This window comes from Lynx rufus, unplaced genomic scaffold, assembly GCF_022079265.1.
Source record: "Lynx rufus isolate CCGP_SWC_20201006 ecotype Redwood Valley unplaced genomic scaffold, mLynRuf1.p SCAF_2, whole genome shotgun sequence".
Lineage (NCBI taxonomy): Eukaryota > Metazoa > Chordata > Mammalia > Carnivora > Felidae > Lynx > Lynx rufus.
In genome coordinates, this window is record NW_025814834.1 from 211,422,632 (window position 1) to 211,445,032 (window position 22,401).

Genomic DNA, 22,401 nt, shown 5'->3' on the forward strand with positions numbered 1-22,401 from the left:
CACTGAGCCACCCGGGTGCCTGGAAATCTGGATTTTTAAGTATATTTTATGAATTCAAAATAAAACACTCTGGGGCCAAACGTTAACATGTCCACACACCCTTTCCAGCCAGTGAGCAGCCAATCTGTGACTTCTGGACAACAGGACAGGTCAGGGGAGGGGACCAAGGCCAGGCTCCAACCCTGGGATGCACACAAGGAGACACAAGGGCATTTGGGTCTGGAGAGAGCAGGTGCCTCTATTTCCAAGCAGCTGAAAGGTTATTATGTGGACGAGGAGGGGGACAGGTCTTCCAGGAGCCAGCGATGCTCTTCTGGGAGAATGAGTTTGAGGCACTTAACCAAAAGGAAGAATTTTCTGCCAGCCGAAGGCATCACCACTGGGACGGACTGCCTGGCCTGTCGAAAATTCCTTAATGGTGGAGCTGAAGGCTGGATGATTTTAGGATGTCGTTGGAGGACTGACACAGCCCTGAAGTCCCGGGACTCTGTACCTTCTCCACAGCTGTGCTTTGGGACATCATCTCTAGGCCGAAGATGTTCAGGTCACCAGCCCCAACTTGTCTCCCAAGTCCTCTCTGTGACTGTATTTTGTGCTGTTTACAATTTTTCTGACTGGCTGTCCAGGCTACAACTCCAGAGCTCTCTCCCTGAGCTCCCAAGCGTCCCGGGGTAGCAGAGCCCTCCCAAGGACTGATTGCTGTAGGAAAGCTCTGTCACGCTCTACCCCCGTCACCTGTGGCTCGGAACTCACTGCCACGTGGCCCTCAAGCCAGGTTTGGGCTTGAGCTCGCTTCCCCACCCCCCCCACCCCCCCCCCGCCCACTGCATACCTCCTTCTGGCAGGTTAAGCGACTCTCCAGCTCTTGGACTCTTTTCTGTTCATCTTCTAATGCTTCCTTCCCTCTGTTTTTCTCTTGAGCGATGCTTTCCTCCCAAACCTGAAATCCAATGGCCATTGTTTGACAGACACAGTTACCATGGCAGGAATCTGGCCTCTGTGCCAGGAACTGCAAGGGTAGCTTTTTGCTGCTCACCACAATCCCACGGGGCAGACGGGGCAGCTAGGAGCAAGGGACCCAGAGCAGGCAGGCTCAGATCGGAGCCCGAGGTCGGTCCTTCCTGGGGGCAGGATCTTGACGGGGCTCAGGCGGACTGTCCCCCTCAGCTGCTTACCTTCTTCTGGCGGGTTAGGCGATTCTCCAGCTCTTGGACTCTCTTCTGTTCTTCTTCTAATGCTTCTTTTGCTCTGTTTTTCTCTTGAGCGATGCTTTCCTCCAAATCCTGAAAGTCAATGACTGTTGTTTTAACAGACACAGTTACCATGGCAGGAATCTGGACTCTGTGCCAGCCACTGCCCGGGTTCGCTCTTTACTGCTACAATGACCCCACGGGGGGAGACGGTGGGCAGCTAGGAGCAGGGGATCTAGAGCAGGCCGAGATCAGAGTCCCAGGTCAGTCCTTCCTGGGTGCGTGACCTTGGGCAGGTAAGAAGCAAGAGAAGCCCCCGTCTCGCTATCTGTACAACGGGGACAGAAACGGTGCTTCCTGCGTTGGGTGAGCGTGAGGGGCAGACAAGAGGCTGAACGTGAACTGCTTGGCATGTGGTCACCATTCATTAATAAGGGTCGGTCGGTTAGTTCTTCCGTGATCTTCACTTTGCAGAAGGGGAAACAGGGAGATTGAGGAATCTGCCAAATTTACTAGTAAATCACAGGAACAGGGATTCGAACCCGGATCCATTTGACTCGAGAGCCTGTGTTTCAAACCTGGGGTTGGCAAACTAGGGCCCACTAGCCAAATCTGGCCTGCTGTCGGTGCTTTGTGAATAAAGTTTTATTGGCATACCTCCTTGCTCACTGTTTGTAGATTGCCTAGGACTTCTCCCGCACTATGACGGCAGACCTAAGCAGTCGCGATAGAACAGTGTGACCTGCAAAACTGAAAATATATACTATCTGGCTCTTCCTGCAAAAAGTTCGCTGACCCCAATCTAAACCATTTGTGTGAGCAAACGGTTGTATGTTGTTACATGTTGTTACCTACGTGTTGTTAACCGTTCGTGACAAAAAAGTATTAGCTCGATGAAAGAACCTAGAATTTCTTACTAGTGAAAGAGTGTCCTCAACAAGTCAGGATGTGTGAGAAGGAGTTCAACTAATGAATTCTGACACACGTATTTCGAGAAAGGGTGGGGGTGATGGGGTCGTATGGTGTGGGGAAGGTTCATTTAAAATTGGGACCCCTAGAGTTAAGTCTGCAACAGGACTTTCAGATGAGTCCCTTGGGTCAAGGAGATCGACTAAGTGTCTGGGGAATGATGACCCTCAGCAGGATAGTAATGACCATGAGCAAGGGTGCTGTCTGGGCAGGCACCTGACCGTGCTCTCTGCTCCTCGTGGGCTGGTGTGTGCCGAGGTTTGTTCTGTTTAAAGGGGGTTTGAAGCCAGCCCTCGAAACCCTGTCTGCATCAGGACTGAGGTTATAAATGCGCGTCGGGGAGGCTGGTACCCAAGTTGGTGTTGAACATGGTAGGGCGGAAATACCGTATACCCACAGTGGAAAAAGTCAACCCCAAATTAAAAGTGAAATAAGACATTTGGAAAGGGAGAGGGTAATCAGGGAGGAGCGAGGAAGCAGGGGGAGAGCTCTGTGAGGCTTTTGCAGAGTTCCAGCTCTTTCTGGTTTTATTTTCCTCTCTCTCGAATGACACACTGGCTTTTTCTACGTCTAATTGACCTTCGAAATGGACTCATCTGGATTTAAGGCTATTAATACTGCCTTACGTACAATTTTGGTCAGATGGTTCTTCCCTTTTTAGTCTTTCTAGTCCTTTTTTTTTTTTTTTTTCATAAAAGGCAGAAAGGCAGAGAAAGGGGCAAACAAAAAAAGAGGTAGAAGGAGGAGAGAGATTTCTTGAAATAACCGGGCATGAATCAGAGGCTTAACGAGGCAGAGAGGTCTGCAGAGCTGACGTGTGACAGAGAGGGATGGTCCGAGCCGGAAGTCAGAACTGGCAGGTGCAATCTGCCTCGGGGGGAAGAGCTGGGGTCCAGCAGATCTGGGGCGGCTGTCTCGAGGTGGGTGGGAGCAGGCAGGGGCAGCCTGTAGTGGTTATCACCCGTGGCTGCATTCTGGAACCACCCAGGAGCACTTTGAAATCCGAGTGCATGAGCCACACCCTCGCCTCAATTAGATCAGAGCCTGGGGATGGGGGTGGGGGAGAGGTGCAAAGCGCTAGCACTCTTTAATCTAACTGACAAAAGCACAGCCAAAGTCAAGAGCCACTGATCTAGGATGATGGCAGTGAAGTAAATTCATGGCCGTCCCTGAACATCAAAAAGGGCTGAATATAGGCCAAAGATGAGAATCGACTCATTAAATGCAGTTTCCTGGACTTCTCCAGAGATTCTGATTTAGTGGGTCTGGGCTGGGGCCCGAGAATCTGTATTTTTAACACGTGTCCAGTTGGTTCTTATCGGGCAACTCTGGGAAAACCTTCCTCTAAGACTTTGCTGCTGAAAAGGTAGTCTAAAGACCTGTGCTCTCAGCACCAGCTGGGAGCTTGTTAGAAGTGCAGAATGCCAGTTTCTGCCCCAGACCTGCCGAGTCAGAATCTGCGTTTTAAAGCCTCCCCAGGTGCTTCGTGGGCACCTTTAAGTTTGAGAGGTGCTGCTGTAAAGTATCTCCTAGCTGGCTTGGGTTTTAGAAAAGTAAGTAGCCATTTTGTCCATTTGTTTCCTATGATATGTACATGAGAGCGGAAGACGGAAATAATATGAAGTCGGTCCCGCACGCCCTTAGAAGCGGTCCGTCACTTGCAAACCAGGACCTGTAACAGTGACCTGAACTTGTTAAATCAACTGCGATATCTAAGCAAATAAGCTACCGTTTCCAGGAATTTCAGTAACCTCGATGTTTCAAGCCAATTTCGCTGTGAGTTTTAGAACTCAAGCTTCATGTCAATTCCTCCAACGTTACTCACTCATTTAATTAATTTAGTTCCATAGCACTGAACAAGGAGTTGTTGAGATTTCGCCCTCTAAGAACACGCCCTCGGGAAAGGCCACTCCGTCACTTTCCAGGAGTAGAGACAACGACAGGGACCGCCTTACCTCCTTCTCTTCCAACAGCTGCTTGATTCTGTCTCTCAGCTTCTCCTCTTGCTGGAGCCTATCCTCATTCAGCTTCTCCTTCTCTGCCAGATGCTCCTGCAGCTTCTCTTGCATGAAAGACTGCTGAGCTTCCTGAGAGCTGTGGATCTTGATCTGAAACGAGAGGAAAGGAAACTGAAGCTGATGGGGGGCGGGGAGGGGGGAGGGAGACAAGACTAATTAGAGGAGTCATTTCAACTTGTTTTCTTTGTATAAGTTCTTTACCTCTGGGGGCAGGACAAAGGTTTACACAAAACTTTCTTAATGCTTAGCCTAGTCGCCAGTAGTGAGGCAGTTGAGTTCAGTGGTTAAGAACTCAGACTCTGGATGTGGATAGAATCTCAGCTCTGGTTCTTTCTAGGTGCTTCTCCATTTAGAAGATGAGGTTAGTAATAATATCTACCTCTTAAAGATTAAGTGAGATCGTGGGGTGCCTGGGTGGCTCAGTCAGTTAAGTGTCCGACTTTGGCTCAGGTCATGATCTCACAGTTTGTGAGTTCGAGCCCCGCGTCGGGCTCTGTGCTGACAGCTCAGAGCCTGGAGCCTGCTTCCGATTCTGTGTCTCCCTCTCTCTCTTACTGTCTCTGTCTCTCTCTCTCAAAAATAAGTAAACATCTAAACAATTAAAAATGAAAGATTAAGGGAGATTGTGATGGAAAGCTTTTAACACAGTGCTTAGCACATAGTAGGTGCTTAGTAAATGGCAGCTAGAATTATTAGTTATTATTAGCTGAGTGGAAGAGAAAAAGCAGTTAGTTAGGGTCAGAAGGCCTGAAGTTTTGTCTTGATTCTTCCATCAGCTAGCTGTATGACATTGAAATAGTCACCTAGCCTCTGAGGCTTCATGTCCAGACCTGTAAAATAAGGAGAATGGACTAGATCGTGGACCAACAAAGTACTATCTACAGGCCAAATCTGGTCCCCTCCCAATGTTTATAAATAAAGTTTTATGGGAACAGAGCCATGCCCATCGTGCTCATTCATTTATATACTGTCTGTCTATGGCTGCCTTTACAGCAGCAGAGTTAAGTAGGTGTGACAGAGACTTTATGGCCTAAACTATTTACCACCTGGCCCTTTGCTTTAGATAAAGTTTGTTGACCCCTGGACTACATGGTCTGTGGGGTTGATTGCCATGGTTGCAATACCTTCCCTTCCCTCTATCCATATGTCTTTGGCTATGTACCTTTTTTAATTTATTTTTTAAATATTTATGTTTGAGAGAGAGAGACAGACAGACAAAGGGCAAGTGGGGGAGGGCAGAGAGAGAGCGAGACAGAATCTGAAGCAGGCTTCAGGCTCTGAGCTGTCTGCCCAGAGCCCGATGGGGGCTCGAACTCACGAATCATGAAATTGTGACCTGACCCGAAGTCAGATGCTTACCCGACGGAGCCAGCCAGGCGCCCCTCTGGCCATGTGCCTTGCAGTGCCCACCCATATCCTGCCCTGACACTGAATTCAGCCATGTGACCTGCTTTGGCCAACGGGATGTTAGCAGACGTATCCCGGCAGAGAACTCAAAAGCATTCTACGATCGGGCTGCTTTCCCTTGTACTTCTGCATCGCCATGGGAACGTTCCCAGGCTAGCCTGATGGAGGATGACAGACAGATGGAGGAGAGAGTAGAGGTGTTCCAGCTGAGGCCAGCCTCAAGGGCCAGCCAACACCCAGATACTTGGGCAAGCCCGTCCAAGATTGGTGCACCCACCTAGCGGCTGACCCTAGACACGTGAGCCACGAACAGTAATTGTGGAATGCCACTGAAGTTTTGCGGGTGTTCATTACACAGCATTGTATGTCAGTAGCTACGAGAGTGGTCCGATCCCTAACCATCAACTGCCTCTCAAATGTTCACATTACGCAACTGTTGCTAATTCGTCTCCCTGTACTGTTGCTAGTCGTGTTGTTCCACTGCATTCAATAAGCACAATTTTCAACATGTGGTGGTATTTATCTCTTAATTTAAAGAAAATTTTTAATTAATTTCGAAAAAGAGAGAGAGAGAGAATGAGTGAACGAATCCCAAGCAGGTTCCATCCCACCAACCGTGAGATCGTGACCTGAGCTGCAATCAAGAGTTGGATGCTTGGGGCGCCTGGGTGGCTCAGTAGGTTGGGCGACCGACTTCGGCTCAGGTCACGATCTCGCAGTCTGTGAGATCGAGCCCCGCGTCGGGCTCTGTGCTGACGGCTCGGAGCCTGGGGCCTACTTCAGATTCTGTGTTTCCCCCTCTGTCTACCCCTCCCCTGCTCACGCCCTGTGTCTGTCTCTCAATAAGAAATGAACGTTAAAAAAATTAAAAAAAAAAAAAAAAAGACTTGGATGCTTAACCAACTGAGCCACCCGGGTGCCCCAAGATGTGACGGCATTTAAATCTTTCTGATAATTCTGACAGAAGGAAACAAGCATCCTGTCCTTGCCCTTGCCCTCCTGGGAGATCTTAGCCACCCTGTCTGAATCTTTTTGTGTCTAACGGAGATACCATGTCACCTCTTGGGGAAGGTGGACTGACTGGTTAACAGAGAAAAAACAGTGCACAGTGCTATATAGATGCCAAGGAGGAGCTGAAATGAACTTTCAAAGTTAAACTATTACCTGAAGTTCCTGGCTTTGGTTTGTAATTTTCTTGTAATGTATCAGAAGATATTCCAGATACAGAGACAATCCTTGAAAAAAGAAGCAAAGAGAAGTATTAATTCATTTCGCCTCCTTTGCTTTCCGAATAACGTAGTAACAGAGCTTGCGCACAGGTGGATGAGGGCAACGCTGTCCTCCCACCAGGAAGACCGGAGTCTCCGTCCGATGTGTGGTTTAAAAATGGTTGGCCAGTCTTGGCTGGGCTCAAATCGAGTTTCTTGTTGAAGGTGGAAAGTAAAACCCATCCGCAGAGCACCTACTGACTGTGTCCACTGGGTGCAAAGCCCCGAGCCGAGTGTGGGGGATGCTACGAAGCCATTCGTCAAGGTTCAGTCTGAGAGACGGGGTCTGACTGCCTGATAGGAAACATGCCGCGGCTCCAGCTGGCACCTAAGTGACTACTGACAGAGCGGGGGAGTGTGAGAGCCTCAGAGGAGGGGAGATCATTCACCCAGAGTGATCACAGGAGGCTACCGGGCCAAGGAGCCACCGGGTGTGGGCACTGCTGGGTAGGCAGCATTCAGAGTTGGCGGGGAGGGCATTTCTAAATGGACGATGTGGAAATGGCAGGCTACGTGCTGACGGCCCTCAAAGGTAACCGGGTCCCGATCTCTGGGAGCCTGTGAATGCTTCCTCACGGGGCATGAGGAACTCGGCAGATGTCATCAAGTTAAGGATCTTGAGATGGGGGGGGGGTGGATTATCCTGGACTACTGGGTGGACCCAATATAATCACACGGGAAGACCAGACAGAGGACGGGCGATGGGACAGGAGCAGAGACCGGAAGATGCTTCACTGCTGGCTCTGAAGATGGAGGAAAGGCAAAGAAATGGGTCCTTTCCTAGAGCCTTCGGAAGGACCCGGTCCCTCTGACACCCTGACTCGAGCCCAGGGAAGCCGATTTCAGGCTTTAGGCTTCAGGCTGCGCGAGAACACACGTGTGCTGTGTTGAGGTGCTGCGCTGGTGGTATTTGTTACAGCAGCCATAGGAAACTAATGTGGGGGTGAAGGCAGGTGGGGGGTCGGGGAAGGGAGTGCACAGCCCTCGAGGGCGCTGAGCTTAACTGGGCTGCTCGGACACCGCCAGCAGGGAAGCAGAAGGTGGAGCTGGGGGGAAGGCTGGGGTCGAGTGGTGGCCGGTCCGGAACAGTAGCCACAATGTGTGAACTGGCTCCAAACGTCACTGACGTGTACAGAGTAGGTCCCGTGTGCCCGGCCCTCTGCCAAGCGATCAGTGCATCACCGCACTGTGTCACCGGATCGTCACCCCATGTGACAGGGGAGGCAGCCGGGCTCCGAGACGTGCGGCTGCCAAGTGCCGCGAGGCTGGCAAACAGCTGAGCCGGGCCTTGGGCTCGACTCGGTGGGACCCTAGCATCCGTGTCACTGCTGCTTCAGTTGCCGATGGAGCAGGTGAACTAACTGCCTTGACGAGGAGTGTTTTCTTGTTTTGCTCCTTTTGTCTTTTCAGAAAAATAGCTGAGGCGAATTAGAGGCGGAGGAACTAGCAGGTTCCCTGATGGCAGCACCGTGGATAGGCTGGGCTAGACAAATTCTCTGCTGTGGGGGCTGTTCTGGGCACTGCAGGACGCCAGGAGCGCCACCCCCCGTCTTGGGCGTGACAACCGAATTGTCTCCGGACGTTGCCGGATGTCTCCTGGTGGCTGAATCCCTTCCTGAGAGTTAGAGGCTGGGAGCCCACGGACGTCCAGGTCTTTAGGGCCGATGTTCTAAACTAGGGTGGGAGAAGGGAGAAATGGGGATAAGCAAAAGAGAGAGAGAGAAAAATCTCCTCTTAGGGGTAGAATGGTGGCTCCATTGTCAGACAGAGAAGACAGGTGAGGGTGGTGTAAGGGCTGGTGAGGAGGCAGGAGCTACAAGCTCGGTGTCAGACGTGTTGAATTTGAGGTACCAGAAGGACTCTAAGGAGAGGTGGTTGGACGAAAGCAGGACCACCCCGGCCTAGTCCACCCAAGGTCTTCATGGGATCAGGAGAGACCACCCTTCCTCCTGGTGGACACGGCCCCTGCCAGGGGTCCCACCTGCTGCCTTATGTGGTGCCCAACCTGTACTTCCATTCTTGGTGGCACGGCATGTGGGGATGTGCACGTGGCCATCGCCGCCACGGGAGTGGTTGTGGAAGTGCCTGGATGGAGACTGTCTTCATAAGAAAGGAAATGAGAGAGGGGAGGGCCAAGGACTCCACTGGAGGAAACACTCAGGTAGGGACAGGAATAGGGGAAAGGGGCTGGTGAAAACAAATGAAGAAGGTCAAGAGACAGGCAGGGTGCACCAGGCCTGGGGGAGCCAAGGGCTGAGCGTGTTTCCTGGAAGAGATCCGAGAGCGTTGGGGGAGCCGGACAGAATGCAGGCTGGGGAAAGATGGCGGGTCTGCCAGTCCAGGCGGGGCTCCATGTCAGTTACACGCAGGGGTAAAGCAGGCAGGCAGAGCCAGAGTAGGAAATTTGCAATGAAGACACAGGGCGTAACACACTTCTGCAAGATCCAAGGTGGGATGGGAGTGCCAGGAACAGAAAAAGAGCTAAAGAGGCAGCGGGTTCCAGGGAACGACTGCCATCTTGAAACGCATGTTTGATGGCAAGAGAAGGATTAAGAGGAAGAGAAAAGCGGTTGACGCCAGAGAAGGAAGTTGTAATTCCAGACCTTGTGCACGGGTTCCCCTGGGAGGGACTGAGAATGGGAGACACAGGGAGGGAAGAGCTGCATCTGGCGAAAGCAGAGAGACTATAGCGGGAATTTGGAGGGGGAAGGGAGAAAAGGTGGGGGGAGAGAGAGAGAGAGAGACAAAGGAAGGGAGTTGAATATGTTCATGCCTGGGGCCTTGATCCCTGGCAGTGCAACTTTCTGAGAATTTCCAGCCTGCAAGAGTAGAAGAGTAATATTATAATAATAGCTATCAAGTATTAAGTACCTGCTGTGTGCCAGGCACCACGCCAGGAGTTTTACACGTGATATTTTCTAGCCATGATAAACAGCCCAGCAAGGAAATGTGTTTGCCCTTGTACGTGAAGCAGCAGAAATTCAGCAAGGTTGAGCTACAGAGCTGGGAAGTGGTAGGCGCAGAATCTAGCCCCGGGTCTGTCATTCTCTTTTAAGTGACGGGAGAAGTGCTCTGTGAGGACATCAAGATGGCAGGGAAGGCAAGATGGCCTGGGTAATGTTGGCGACGGCTATAGGAGCAAATGGATTTGGGGTGGCTCAATTGGGGTACAACCCGTGACTCAAGAACCCAAGGGGAGGGATCAAAGCAGGAGTGGGGATCCAGAGAGGATTAGGGAGAGGAAGGACTCAAGGATGTCGAAGGAGAAGAGGGAGTGTGTGATCGTGCGTCTGGGTTCCATGATGAGCCGTAGTCATTATGGGGTTTCTCTCGTTTCGAGAAGAGGCAATTCTTCATCATATTTCTGGCTACAAAAGTTATTATGTGTCTATTACACAAACCCAAACATTACAGACATCCATAACGTGGAGACTGTTCCCTGCTCTAGCCTCCCTGGCTGGCACACAGTAGGCCTGCAATCAACAGTTGATGAATGACCAAGTGAAGGTGAAGGTCCTACACAGTCCCACCACGCTGGGAAAATACTCCCAACACCTGTGTGTCTTTTTCTTCGGACTTTTCTTTTGATTCCGTACCGATACTTAAAAACGGGAGCACTGTGCGTATTGTATTACAACTTGGCTATTTTCATGTAAAAATGCTGCATATTTTGGATATCTGAGAAAGAGTGATTTTTTATGGATGCAGGGAAGCCTTTTATCTGTAACAAAGTCTTGCAGAAATAGACACAAACAACTGACCTTGCGAGAAAAATGTAGAGTTCTTTCTTTTCCTTTATCAAAAGAAGCCGAGAAACCAGGCAGGACGAGTGGGGGCTAACTTTCAAGGTCCCTCTTGAGACGTTTTGCATCTTCCCAGATGGACCACACAGCAAATCCTTGACCAGTCACATCTTTAGTGGCAACACCGACCTTCTGAGCCACCGAGGACAGTGGCCAACAATACTCCAAGTCGAGTCTCCCTTAACATTAGTCGACCTGCCTTCTCCCGGGGGATTCATTTCAGGGTTTATAGACCCAGTCTGTTAGGTGAACTCTATCTTTTAGGACAGTATTGGAAAAGGCAGGTAGCGTGGTGGTTAAGAGTAGGGGCTGGGAGGTCAGAGGAATCTGAACCGAATCCCACCTTTACCAGCTGGCTGTTGAGACACTGAGCCCATGGTCATGACTCTGGGAAGGAGGCCTGGGAAGGGCTCTCGTGGGTTCAACCCAACCGAGTGCTCATGGCTCGGAAAATCCCATTTGCTGCCAAATGGAGATGGGCGAGAGGCTGCGGGTCAGGTTACCTTGGTGCGAATAAATCAAGCTGGAGAGCCCGTGCGTATACCTATCTGACCCACATTTAGGTCAAATTAGGTCCACAGGTATTTCAGGCTGGTGACAATGGCAGCTCTCGTTTATTAAGTCTTACCGCGTGGCCCAGGCTCCGTGATCGGCACATGCATCTCAGCATTTTAATCCTCACGACATCTCTATGGGACTTTATTCCCATTTTACGAACAGGTAAACAGGGGCACACGGAAGTCGAGCAACCTTCTCACGCAACTAGTAAGCGCACAGCTGAGATTCAGACTTGGCAGCTGGTCTCCGAAGCCCGGGCTCAGAAACGTTCTGCTGTGTCGTGCAAGTGGAGTCTTCCTTGGGCCTGGCTCGTGGTGCACATCAGAGAGGGCAGCTCGCCTTGGGGAGCGAGAACTCTTAGCTCCGTCTCTGCCCAAGCTGGTGACAGAATCTGTCCTCTAGGAACTGGGTGTGTACCTGGTACCTCTCTGGATCTTCAGAGAGAGCGTGGGGTCACAGACAAACACACACGCGTTAGGATCACAACGACCTGTTTGAACCCTGACCCTCCCATGTGGCAGTTGTGTGACCTTGAACAAGTTTCTTAACATCACTGAGACTTGCTTTCCTTACCTGAAAAATAAAGACAATAATAGTACCTCGCTCGCTAGGATATGGGAGGATAAAAGGACACAACACAACACACATAAAACACCTAACATGGTGATAAGTTCTCAGGAGCAGCTAAATAAACCATGGTTCCTACCCTTTTCTCGGGAGCCGGGAACACAGAAGGCCTTTAGGAGTGTTTGTGGATGGCGGTGAATGACCGGGGACCCCCTGCTGGCCTCGGCGATGTGAAGTACCTGAGTCTCCCTACCATGCTGGAATACTCATAAAAGCAGTTTTGGGGCCAGTTTCTTCGTTTCTAAAATGAGGATAATAGTACCTGCCTCGCCGAGTTGCTGTGAGGATGAACTGAAATGATATATGGAAATGCTGAGAATAGCTTCTGGAAGAGAAGGGCTCAGTAGTGAATGGTGACCACCATCATCGCAGTCATTGCCATTATCACCTCTACCGTCACCACCATCGCAACCTGATCACCGCCACGATTGTCGTACTCAGCACTACCACTGTCCTCCTCACCACCATCATCACCACCGCCATCATAATCATACCACCATCACCCTCCTTACTTACTCAGACCCCGACTGTCCTCATCATCCTCACCATTTTCACCACCCTCACCACCACGGCCACCGCCATCCTTGGGTAGATGGTTCTGGGCTAGGAATGAGGTACGGAAATCCTTAACACAGAGGATAGAGGGAATTCTCTAGTCCATCCCTTTATTTTAGTCTTTTGGGACCTTGCCATAATCCTGCTCGTACTGGAAGAGAAAATGCCCTTGCCATCAACTTCTCCTGCTGAAGGAATGAAGGACAGGCCCCACTTATTGACCTTTTTGTTGTTACCCTCCATGCTTCCTGTCTGACTCCTTAGGACCTTGTAGTTGCAATCATGGAATACAGTCTGTGTTTCCCCCACGGGTGTTCCATAGGACATTATTCCCAAAGATGTTAGATGAGGGCAAGGACAGTAGAAAAGGAGAAATATATTTTGGGAACACTACATTCTTTACCTTGTTTTTCTAGATCCATAGTGCTTCTTAGTTATAGGAGGAACTCTGCAGACCTGAGAGGGCAGGTCTGAGAAATGCTGCCTGAAATAACTCGAATCGCTGGCCTGAGACTTTATAATTCACTTTATAATTCACTTCTCTTTATGGTAGCATGTGTATGACTAGATTTCTGGACGTAAGCTACAATGACTAAAATGGCCTTGAACATGGGGAGGGGACAGTACACACGTGGCTTGGCCCCACTGTTACTGGGATAGAAATGATGGTTTTTGTAGGCACCCCCTATGTGGTATATGCCTTTCTGGGTTCTGGAGATATACCACTACTAACATCTATTTCCAGATTAGACATACAGGGTAACAGCTGCATCCTTCGCACCCCATCTGGAATGTCTCACAGGCACCTCACACTCGTCTTCTCCTTCAAACCTGGTCTTCGTGCAACGCTCCTTAGACTGGATTTTAGCGAAGGAAGCGCGTCTGTCCTTTCACACAAGCCAGAAACCTGGAGGTCTATAGACTCCCTTCTCTCTGTCACTTCTCTTCTAACCATATCCAATTCCGCCGCAGAGGCTGTTGATGTGCCTGGGGACCTTCTCTCTTTCCCTATCCCACCCCTGCCCTAAAGCCACCATCATCTCCTGGGACGGCGTCCCCACGATTCCCTGGCGCTCCGTGTTGGCCATTTTCCCACACATTTTCCACTCCCAGCTGAGACCGTTATCTCCAAAAGCAAACCTGTTCCGTCCGTTTCCTACTTAAAGCCTTTCATTGGCTCCTTGCTGCTCTTAGGATAAAGCAGGGCTTCTTACGGGGGCCCTGCCAGCCCGCGGGGCACAGCCCCCGCCCACTTCCCCTGCCAGCCCTGTCCCACCTCCCACCCCCATTTCTTTCAGACCCTTCTGTTCTTTATGCTCCCCTCCCCGCCGCCACACAGCTCTCTTGGCCCAGAATTCTCTCCCCTCCCCTCCCCTCCCCTCCCCCTTTTGCCAAATAACTCCTACGCGTCCTACGCGTCCTACGCGTCCTACGCGTCCTCCTACCCTGCCCTCCCTGACCGGCTCAGAGTCCCGCGCTTCTCCTTTGTAGCACCTGTCACCATCCAAGTTTTATGTGCCTGTGAGTTTTCAGTTAGTGCCCAACTCCCCTCCCCAAGACCACAAGGTCTGTGAGGGCAGGGACGGTGCCTATGCCCCCTCAATACTTCACTACGAAAAATTTCAGACAAAGTTAGAGGAATTTTACAGCGAACACCCATACACCCTCGACCTGGAGTCCACCTGCTTCTGACCCCACTACATCTCTGCCCTGCACAGGGCTGGTGTCTCGTAGGCACGCAATGAAACTTTGTTGAGTGAAAACGGTTCAATGTCCTTCCCCCTAGAAGGCGATAAAGATAAGGCGACGAGATATGTGTTCAGTCGTGTTCACGTCAGCACTATCTGTGAGTATGGAAAACGGGAAACAACCTAAATGCCCACGATAAAAAAAAATGTACAGGTAGTGCCTATTCTGTGCCAGATACTATTCTAAGTACTTTACATATACCAATATTTTTCAGTCCTCACAACAGCCTTGCGGTGGCTATTCCTTATTATCCTCATTTTATAGGCAAGCAAACTGAAGCAGAGAGAAGGTAAGTTACTCGCCTAGAACCACATAGCTGTTTCCCCGGGAAGATGCCGTGGAAGTTACGCCCGAAACAGAACGGCAATGACAACATCAAATGCTGGCAAGGATGTGCAGCATCGGGAACCCTCTCACTCACTGCTGGCGGGGATGCAAAATGGGGCAGGCCCTTTGGAAGACAGTTTGGTGGTTTCTCTCCAAACCAACCATCCTCTCACCACATGCTCCAGCAATCATACCCTCCGGGGTTTACTCAAAAGGGGTAAATGGACGGCTAAACAGATTGTGGTACGTGCAGACGGTGGAGTATCGTTCAGTGCTAAGAAGAGGTGAGCTAGCAAGTCATGAGAAGACACGGAGGCAACTTAAACGTAGATTAGAAAGAGAAAGAAGCCGATCTGAGAGGTGGTAGGATTCCAACTGCACGGCATTCCGGAAAAGGCAAAACCGTGGTAAAAGGGAGCTGAAGGCTGGGGCCAGGGGGAGGGACGGACAGGTGGAGAGCAGAGGATTTTGAAGGCAATGGAACTATCCTGCGTGACCCGACGATGGCGGATACACGACATGATACCCCTGTTCAAACCCCTAGAATGTGCGACACCGAGAGCGAACCCCAACTCAAAGCACGGACGCTGGGTTTAGCACTGATGCGTCAGTGTGGGTTCCCCAGCTGTGACAAATGCACCACTCTGGTGGGGGATCCTGACAGCGGGAGGCGGGGACTGTGCAAGCCGGGGGGCAGGGGGCACACGGAAGTCTCTGTACGGTACTTTCCTCTCACTTCTGCTGTGAACCTAAAACTGCTCTATAAAATATATATATATAAAACGGTAGTTCCTTCTGAAAGGGAGGATTTAGCAGAATTTTGATTTAGTTTTCCTTTTGCCTCTGTCACGTCTCATTTTTCTTCAGTAATCATGTCTCACTTGTTTTTTTTTTTTTTTTTCCCACCCCAGGAAAATCACTTCTCCAAGTCAGCCTGGAGAAGGGAGTTCTTGGCCACATCCCTAAGAAGCCTTCCTCAACAGATGTCCCCTCGCAATAAGATTCAACGCGACATTTCGGAGTCATGCAACTATGGGAGGAAGAGAAAAAAAAAAGGAAAACGCGCCAGTCACCTGCGTCGGAGCCGGATAACTGGATCCCGACGTCCCCGAGGAGACGCTCCGTGTCCTCCAGCCAGGACAGCGCCAGGCGCAGGATGTCCAGTGCCACCTTCTGGAGCCCTGAAACGGGCGGGCTCACCTGAAGGCTCTGAAGCACGTCCACCTCCTTCTTCAGGTCCTTGCTACAGCAGGACGTTTTCATGCACGCCTGGCAAGAGACGACACCATGAGGAGCCCAGACGCGCCAGAAACCAGCACCCGGACGGCCGCGCTCCCGACCCTGCCGTGAAACGGGCCGTGCCACGTGCTGGCCGCGCGGGGCGGGCTCCGTTGTATTTACCCCCCGTTTTGGGGGCCGCTTTTGCCTTTGTTTGTGTGTTTGGACTCTTAATTTGGACTCTGGATGGTCAGAGAGACCCCGCTTTTAGGTCTCTGCAATTCCAAAGCCAAATGGCCCAGGACCACGGGCTGAGACGAGAATCGGATTGGGGTGCTTCTGCACGTCAAACTCCCTGTGGAGATGAACAGAGGGGCTGGCCAGAGAGTGGGGTTTCCTGATTTGAAAGGGTGCTGACGAGCCCGCGTCTGCACAGACTCCCCAAATAGCAGCTGCTTATTTCCAGAGGAAGCAGACAGGGCTGTCTGCTCGATGGGCTCTGTGCCCGCGTGGGAGCCCTGGGGGTTCAGGCCGACTTCTGGTCCCAGTCTCCACCGGAGTCAAAAGCAAAAGGGGCAACAGACAGACAGACAGACAGACAGACAACAAAGACCACCAGGCTTTCCATCGCTGGGCAGAAAAAGAAGCTGCAAATAAAGAGTAGGAACATTTCTTTGGTTTCTCTGGAAATAATAGGGGGCTATTTTTTTTTTTCCTGCTGGGGTCGGGGACCTTCCCAAGTCAGTACTAGGAGTGTGTCGGGCGTCTTTCCCTTGGCCACACCAAGTTCACCTGGGGCTCTTTGTTTTCTATTCCCAAACAAGTTTCTCCAACAAGAGAAAAGGACAAAAAGAAAAAAGAGCAGAGCATTTCTGCCCCACCTGCTCCAAAAGCGCTGGGTAATTTCCCAAACAAGCAGCACAAGAATGAGGCGAAAGAGGGGCGCCTGGGTGGCTCAAGTCGGTTAAGCGTCCGACTTCAGCTCAGGTCATGATCTCACGGCTCGTGGGTTTGAGCCCCGTGTCGGGCTCTGTGCTGACAGCTCAGAGCCTGGAGCCTGCTTTGGATTCTGTGTCTCTGTGTCCCTCCTCCACACACACACACACACACACACACTCTCTCTCTCTCTCTCTCTCTCTCTAGATAAATATATATTAAAAAAAAAAACAATGAGGTGAAAGAGACGTTTGTAAAGAGCACAGGGGGGCCACCTGGCAGTTGTCTAAAGATGTCTTCAGCTTCTCAACGTTCTCTGTGATTTCCTCCCGTTTGGAGCTGTGGAGCTGAGTCTCCTTCTGCAGGGTCCATTTTTTCTGCTGAAGGTTGATGCTGTCCTCAGTGACCTGGGTAATCTTCTCTATTAACTGGTGAGAGAAAAGGAAAGAAAGGTTTACGGCACAGGGCGGCCCTGGGAAGGGAGCTGGGGGCATTGGGTTGAAGCTCCCGGCTCGACAGGTGAGAAGGGAGGTCCTGACGTGTGCCTTGGGGATGGCTCCGGAGGAGGACATTGGCTCTGTCCCCAGGATGTGTTTCCCAGGATCAGAGATGACTTTTAAGAGCCAAGGATCTGTAACGCTGTCACGGGTCTGTTCTAGATACTTCTGCACTGTGGTGGTGATTCATAACACGGAGCCTGATGCCGTGGGCTCATTAATAGAAGGTCAGCGTCTGCAGCCGCTGTAGAGCAGGTCCTGGTGTGGTTTCTTATGTGTGTTGACACAGAGGGATGGAAAGAAAGTCGGGAAGGACGACGAGGCGGTCATTACAGCCAGAAGTCCGTCCCCACTGCCCTCTTTTCTCTTCGGAAGGAAGGCACGGTTTACGGAGAGGCTGCCCCCCCCCCTTTTTTTAAGGTGCTAACGAAAGGTAAATGCGTGTGTCTGGCGACCAGAAATAGGCCTGAGTGGTTTAATTTGATTTTCAGAGAAACGTTTCAAGGGAGTTTAACTGGCTTTTACTTTAAAAGCCAGGAAATCCCATAAAATCAAAACAAATCTTTATGGTGTAGCAACAGCGTGAAAAATATGTGCCATCAACCAAAACCAGAAACATATGCTCCCCGTGTCTGGGGGCCCGGGTCCCGGGGAAGGAAGTGAAAACTCCAGACAAACCTGCTGATCGGTGATGGATCTGTCCAGGAACGGCTTCACCTGTCCGTAGGTGGCCTTGATGATTTGAGTTCTGAAATGCTCCAGCTGTAGCACAGAAAAGGGAAGGCGACAAGAGTCGGCGGGGCCGCCCGGAGCCGGCAAGCCCGCGCGTGGCACTTCCAGTGCCGGGGTCCGGGAGTCAGAAGGGTCCGCGCGCCTTTAGTGGTCGCCACGGGTCACTGAAACGGTCACCTCTCGCCGGAAGGGGCGGGGTCCGCGGAAGAGAGCCGGACAGCAGGCTTTGATGACTGTTTGGGTCTGCCTGCCTAACCCAACCCACACGCGTGGTCAGCGCACGCGCTCGCGCCCTCGGAGGAGCCACTTGCTGCCAATTACCCGGCGGGGAGTCTGGGGCCGGGAGGCTCTTCCATAATTGCTGAGCTGGTGCCAGGCTGTGAAATAAATATTGAGGCTGTCAGCCCCAGGAGATGGTGCAATCAGCTCGGGTGCCCGGGCAGAGAACAGTGTGCTCCCTTCTGCCATTCTGGGCCTTGGACCACGCGTGTCCTGGAGACTGTGCCTACGGTCTACGTGTCCCCAGAGCCCGGTGCAGTGCCTGACGGAGTAGGCCCTCAGTCCCCATTCACCGAACGCTTGAATGCAGAGACGTCGGTCACATCAGCCAGCTTTTATTGAGCGCCTCCTTGGCGCGGGTGTTTTCAGATCGCAGCTGACGGAATGGCACAATGAGATTAGATCGGGGCACACAGAATGACGAGCTCGAGGTGTCCAGTTCCACGAGAAGAGGGGGCAGAGGCAGCCCGCCTTTCTCCGGGAATGTACCAACATGGCCCGGGGTTTTGGTTCGCTGGTAAAATACGGTCACTGCCTCTAAAACGGAGCCCTGAAGGGACCGTAGGTGCCACCGAATCAACTTAAAAGTCAAAGGGTCCCGGGGCGCCTGGGTGGCTCAGTCGGTTAAGCGTCCAGCTCTTGGTTTCAGCTCAGGTCATGATCTCATGCTTCGTGGGTTCGAGCCCCTGCGTTAGGCTCTGCGCGGACAGAGCAGGGCCTGCTTGGGATTCTCTGTCTCCCTCTCTCTCTGCCCCTCCCTGCTCACTCTCTCAAAACTAAGTGAATAAACAACAACACAAAAGTCAAAGGGTCCTAATATGCACAGGTTTACTATATGCTGGGGAGTTCTGGGAACCCAGGAGTGGAACGGTGAGTCTTCTAGGGACACCCCTGCAATCACCCGGCCCAAAGCTGATGGGGGGCAGGGTGGTGGTCTCGAGGCACTCCAGGCCATCCTCCGGATACACAGCCAAGGGGAGGGTCCTAACTAGCCCAGGAAGAGAGCAGAGCTCGGGGGTGGAGGGGTAGGTCCTCCTGAACGATGGGCTCAGGCCTGGAGCTGGGGAGGGGCAGAGTCTCCGACAGAGAACAGGGCCATGGAAATAAGGGCGTGGGATGGGAAGGTGGCAGAGAGAGGGCTCACGCTCTGTCTTTTGAGTCTGGACCCGGAGGGCTCTCAATGTCTCTGAGGGTCCTCCGGGATGACTTCTCCCCAGAGCCACAACCTGGACCTTGGTGCCTGGGCAAGTGACAAAGATCACGCCTTCGGACCAGGTGTGCACTGGGGACTACCGAGTGCAGAAAAGGTGCACAAAGGAAGGCTCAGGCCGGTGGGCTCTCTGCCCTCGCTGAGTGGTGGCACCTGGCGGGGATGGCACTGGAGCGGGGGGACATTTGTTGAAGGGGCTTTAAGATCTGCCCAATAGCATTGTTACTAAACTTGTACGCGCCTCTGACAAAGCCCGGTCACGCTGCCCACTTAAGGCTCGGAAGGGCTTTGGGAGCTGGGCCGCGTGGGACGGAGGCGTGGTTCTTAACTTTTTTGGGTGGTTCGCAGACCCTTCTGAGGATCCAACGAGCGACACGGTGAACCCCCTTTGCCAGAAAAACGATGGCGCCAACACATACACGCACAACTTGTTCTTGGGTTGCCTGGAGCCGTGCTTTGCCAGGAGAGAACCCCTTGAGAAGTCCAGGGTCGGGTGCCCTTGGAGGGCCATATTCTGGAGGGTCAGTGCCCCCATCCTGGCTTCCTGTTTGCTCTCCCTTAGCCTTCGGTGAAGTCTCGTCTGCATCTCCTGGCCCTCACATCTGTGTCACGCATAAGAGGAAGGGCCACTGGGCCATCTGGGGCCCGAGTATTACAGAAATGGCATCCCCAGACCAGCCCGTCAGCCTGCTCACCACCCTGCCCAGGGACGTCCTCATCTAGCGTGAGCTTTGACATTCTGGGGTGTTACTTTATTTCCTTAAGGACACCGACTCTGACATCTGCGGGGGGCCCAGAGGAAGAAAAATGATGTTAAATGTCAGGACAAAAAAAAAAAAAAAAAATGTGAGGAAGAAAGGATTAGAAACACCGTGGGATCAAGAGGCTCAAACTCTTCCCAAGAGGGAACTGCATGGTGGGGTAATTGGGGCCAGCACAGAGCCGGGACGGGCTGCCTGGGCCTCAGACAATGGCGAACTGTTCGTGTGGGCAGCTGCCCAGCAGGAAAAGCCTGTTCGTGGTGCCCATGGGGGTGCAGGAGCCACACGCAGCTTCTCCTCTGGGATGAGAGGGAGGATTCAACCAAGGCCGACGCCCTCCTCACTCGTCCCCACCAGCTGCTTGGGTGCAGAGGACCCACGGGGAACGTGGGTGGGCCGCTGAAGGGGGCTCTGGAGCTCGCCTACCTGACCTACTGCCCTTTCCAAATTGACTTTAATGAGATTCTCTCTGTTCCCCATTTCTTGCAGCTGGAGCAATTTCCTTCTGGAATCCTCCTGAAGCTTCTCTTCGACCTGAAATGATGACGAAAGCATGTGCTCGCTGCTAATGGGACAACGCACTCCAGGGGAACTCCTCTAGCAGGTCTAATGGCCCTGTGGGGGGGGCGGGAGTCCCGGGGGGGCAGGGGCGGCTGCAGCCCAGGTGGTGGGGGTCACAGTCACGCACAGGGTGGAGGCGGGCTCACAGGAGCCACCCCCCTCCAGGGGAAAGGGCCGAGCTCTGCACCCCGGGCTCAAATGCATCCTATCGCAGGCTCCAAACCTCTGCTGGGTCCCCAGCAAGTGCTGTGACCACCGCGACCAGTGTCCTCATCTGTCAAATGGGGATGATGATCCTAGTACGCCTCGTGGGGTTATTACGGGGATTCAAAATGTTTAGAGTAGCGCCAGTGCTGCTTGAGGGTCTATAAATGCACCAGCCGTTGCAACCTGTGCAAGTGACAGGAATGTCCACCATGCGCCTTATCGGGCTTATTATCGTAACTGTTTGTCATTGCTGCCTTCAGCACTCACCGGTGAACTTTAGGGACTTGCTAGACAATGTCTTTTAAGAAACACAGCCTGAAAAGAAGGAGTTTGCAGCGGGGAAACTTGCCCATCTATTTCCCCCTTGCTTGGATCAGTCAAGGCGAGGGGAGCTTTCGGGTGCTCGATGCTGCCCTCTGCTGGCTTTTATGGGACCCTGCGGCTGCGCTGTTCGTTTTCGAACATTTTGGAAGCACCTGTCGGGCCCAGGGCCCCGGCACTACTGGGCCAGCCAGCAAACTCCCCTGAATAAACGTGAGGGTGCGGTGCTGAAACACCTTCACGAGCTGTTTCTCGGTGGGGCTGAAGAGGGAAGCCACAGATGTGAAAGGCTCAGGAGAGCCCTGTAGAGCTTTGTTCTGAGCAGTGGGGTTCAGCAGAAGAGCCCGGAACAAGCGATGGGACTTCGGAAAAGCCATCCAGCCTCTCGGGGCCTTCGCTTCCTCCCCGTACATCCCCCCGCATCTAAACACGCTCCGACTTCTATTTCAGCAGACTTTGTTATATGCTCTGAAAGCCCAGTGCAGCCCCAGAGGACCCTGCCCTCACCCGCGCTCCCCATCCGGTGGATGGCACCCCCGCTCCCCACCCCAACGCTCGGGGTCGTCCTCCGCCGCCTCCCTGCTCGATCTCCCACGCCCAGCGATCTCCAAGCCCGTGCTTGGATCTCCTCTCCAGGCACTGAGGACCTCTGGGCCCCGAGAAGTGGCCTCCTCCCTCTCGTTTCTTTCCCTCCAGCACATTCTTCATGGTGCCGTGAGAGTGACCAAGCCACGGAGCAGCTCGGTCTGGCGGAACTTTCTGCGGCGACGGAAACGCTCTGTGTCTGGAGCCAGACACACCTGGCCTCCCGTCCCGGCTCTGCCACCCGCTGACAGCGTGGCCGTGGGCTGGTCACCTTACCAGGAACTGGGAGCCCCGACCCCCAAGTCTGTAGACTGGACAGGATAAACGCTTGAGAGGGACGAAATGTTTGGCACAATGCCTGGTACGTGAGGGGTTATGGCCATCGTGTCCATCGGTATCACCGACCACAATGCAATCACGCCAGTTCCCTGTTCACAAGCCTCCGGCATCTCCCCGCCACCTGTGTGGTATGGCACCTGAGGGCCGGACTGATGCGAAACACCCAGCCGAGGATTCAAGAAGCCCACAAGAACTCCAAGCGAGGTAAGTAAAAAGGAGCCCGCGCCCAAACAAATCGTAATACAGCTGCTAAAAATCAAGGGAAAAGAAAAAGTCACAAGCGG

At 52.4% G+C, this 22,401-nt stretch overlaps 1 protein-coding gene across 1 annotated transcript in view; it reads right to left on the reverse strand.

Moving 5' to 3' along the window:
* The window catches only part of FHAD1 (forkhead associated phosphopeptide binding domain 1), a 118,295-nt gene that overhangs the window by 41,018 nt on the left and 54,876 nt on the right, over window positions 1–22,401 (reverse strand). The window contains 8 exon segments of the mRNA XM_047085238.1: window positions 833–940; window positions 1,176–1,283; window positions 4,115–4,267; window positions 6,749–6,819; window positions 15,545–15,740; window positions 16,901–17,053; window positions 17,801–17,884; window positions 20,531–20,638. Coding sequence (XP_046941194.1) covers window positions 833–940; window positions 1,176–1,283; window positions 4,115–4,267; window positions 6,749–6,819; window positions 15,545–15,740; window positions 16,901–17,053; window positions 17,801–17,884; window positions 20,531–20,638 — 981 coding nt within the window.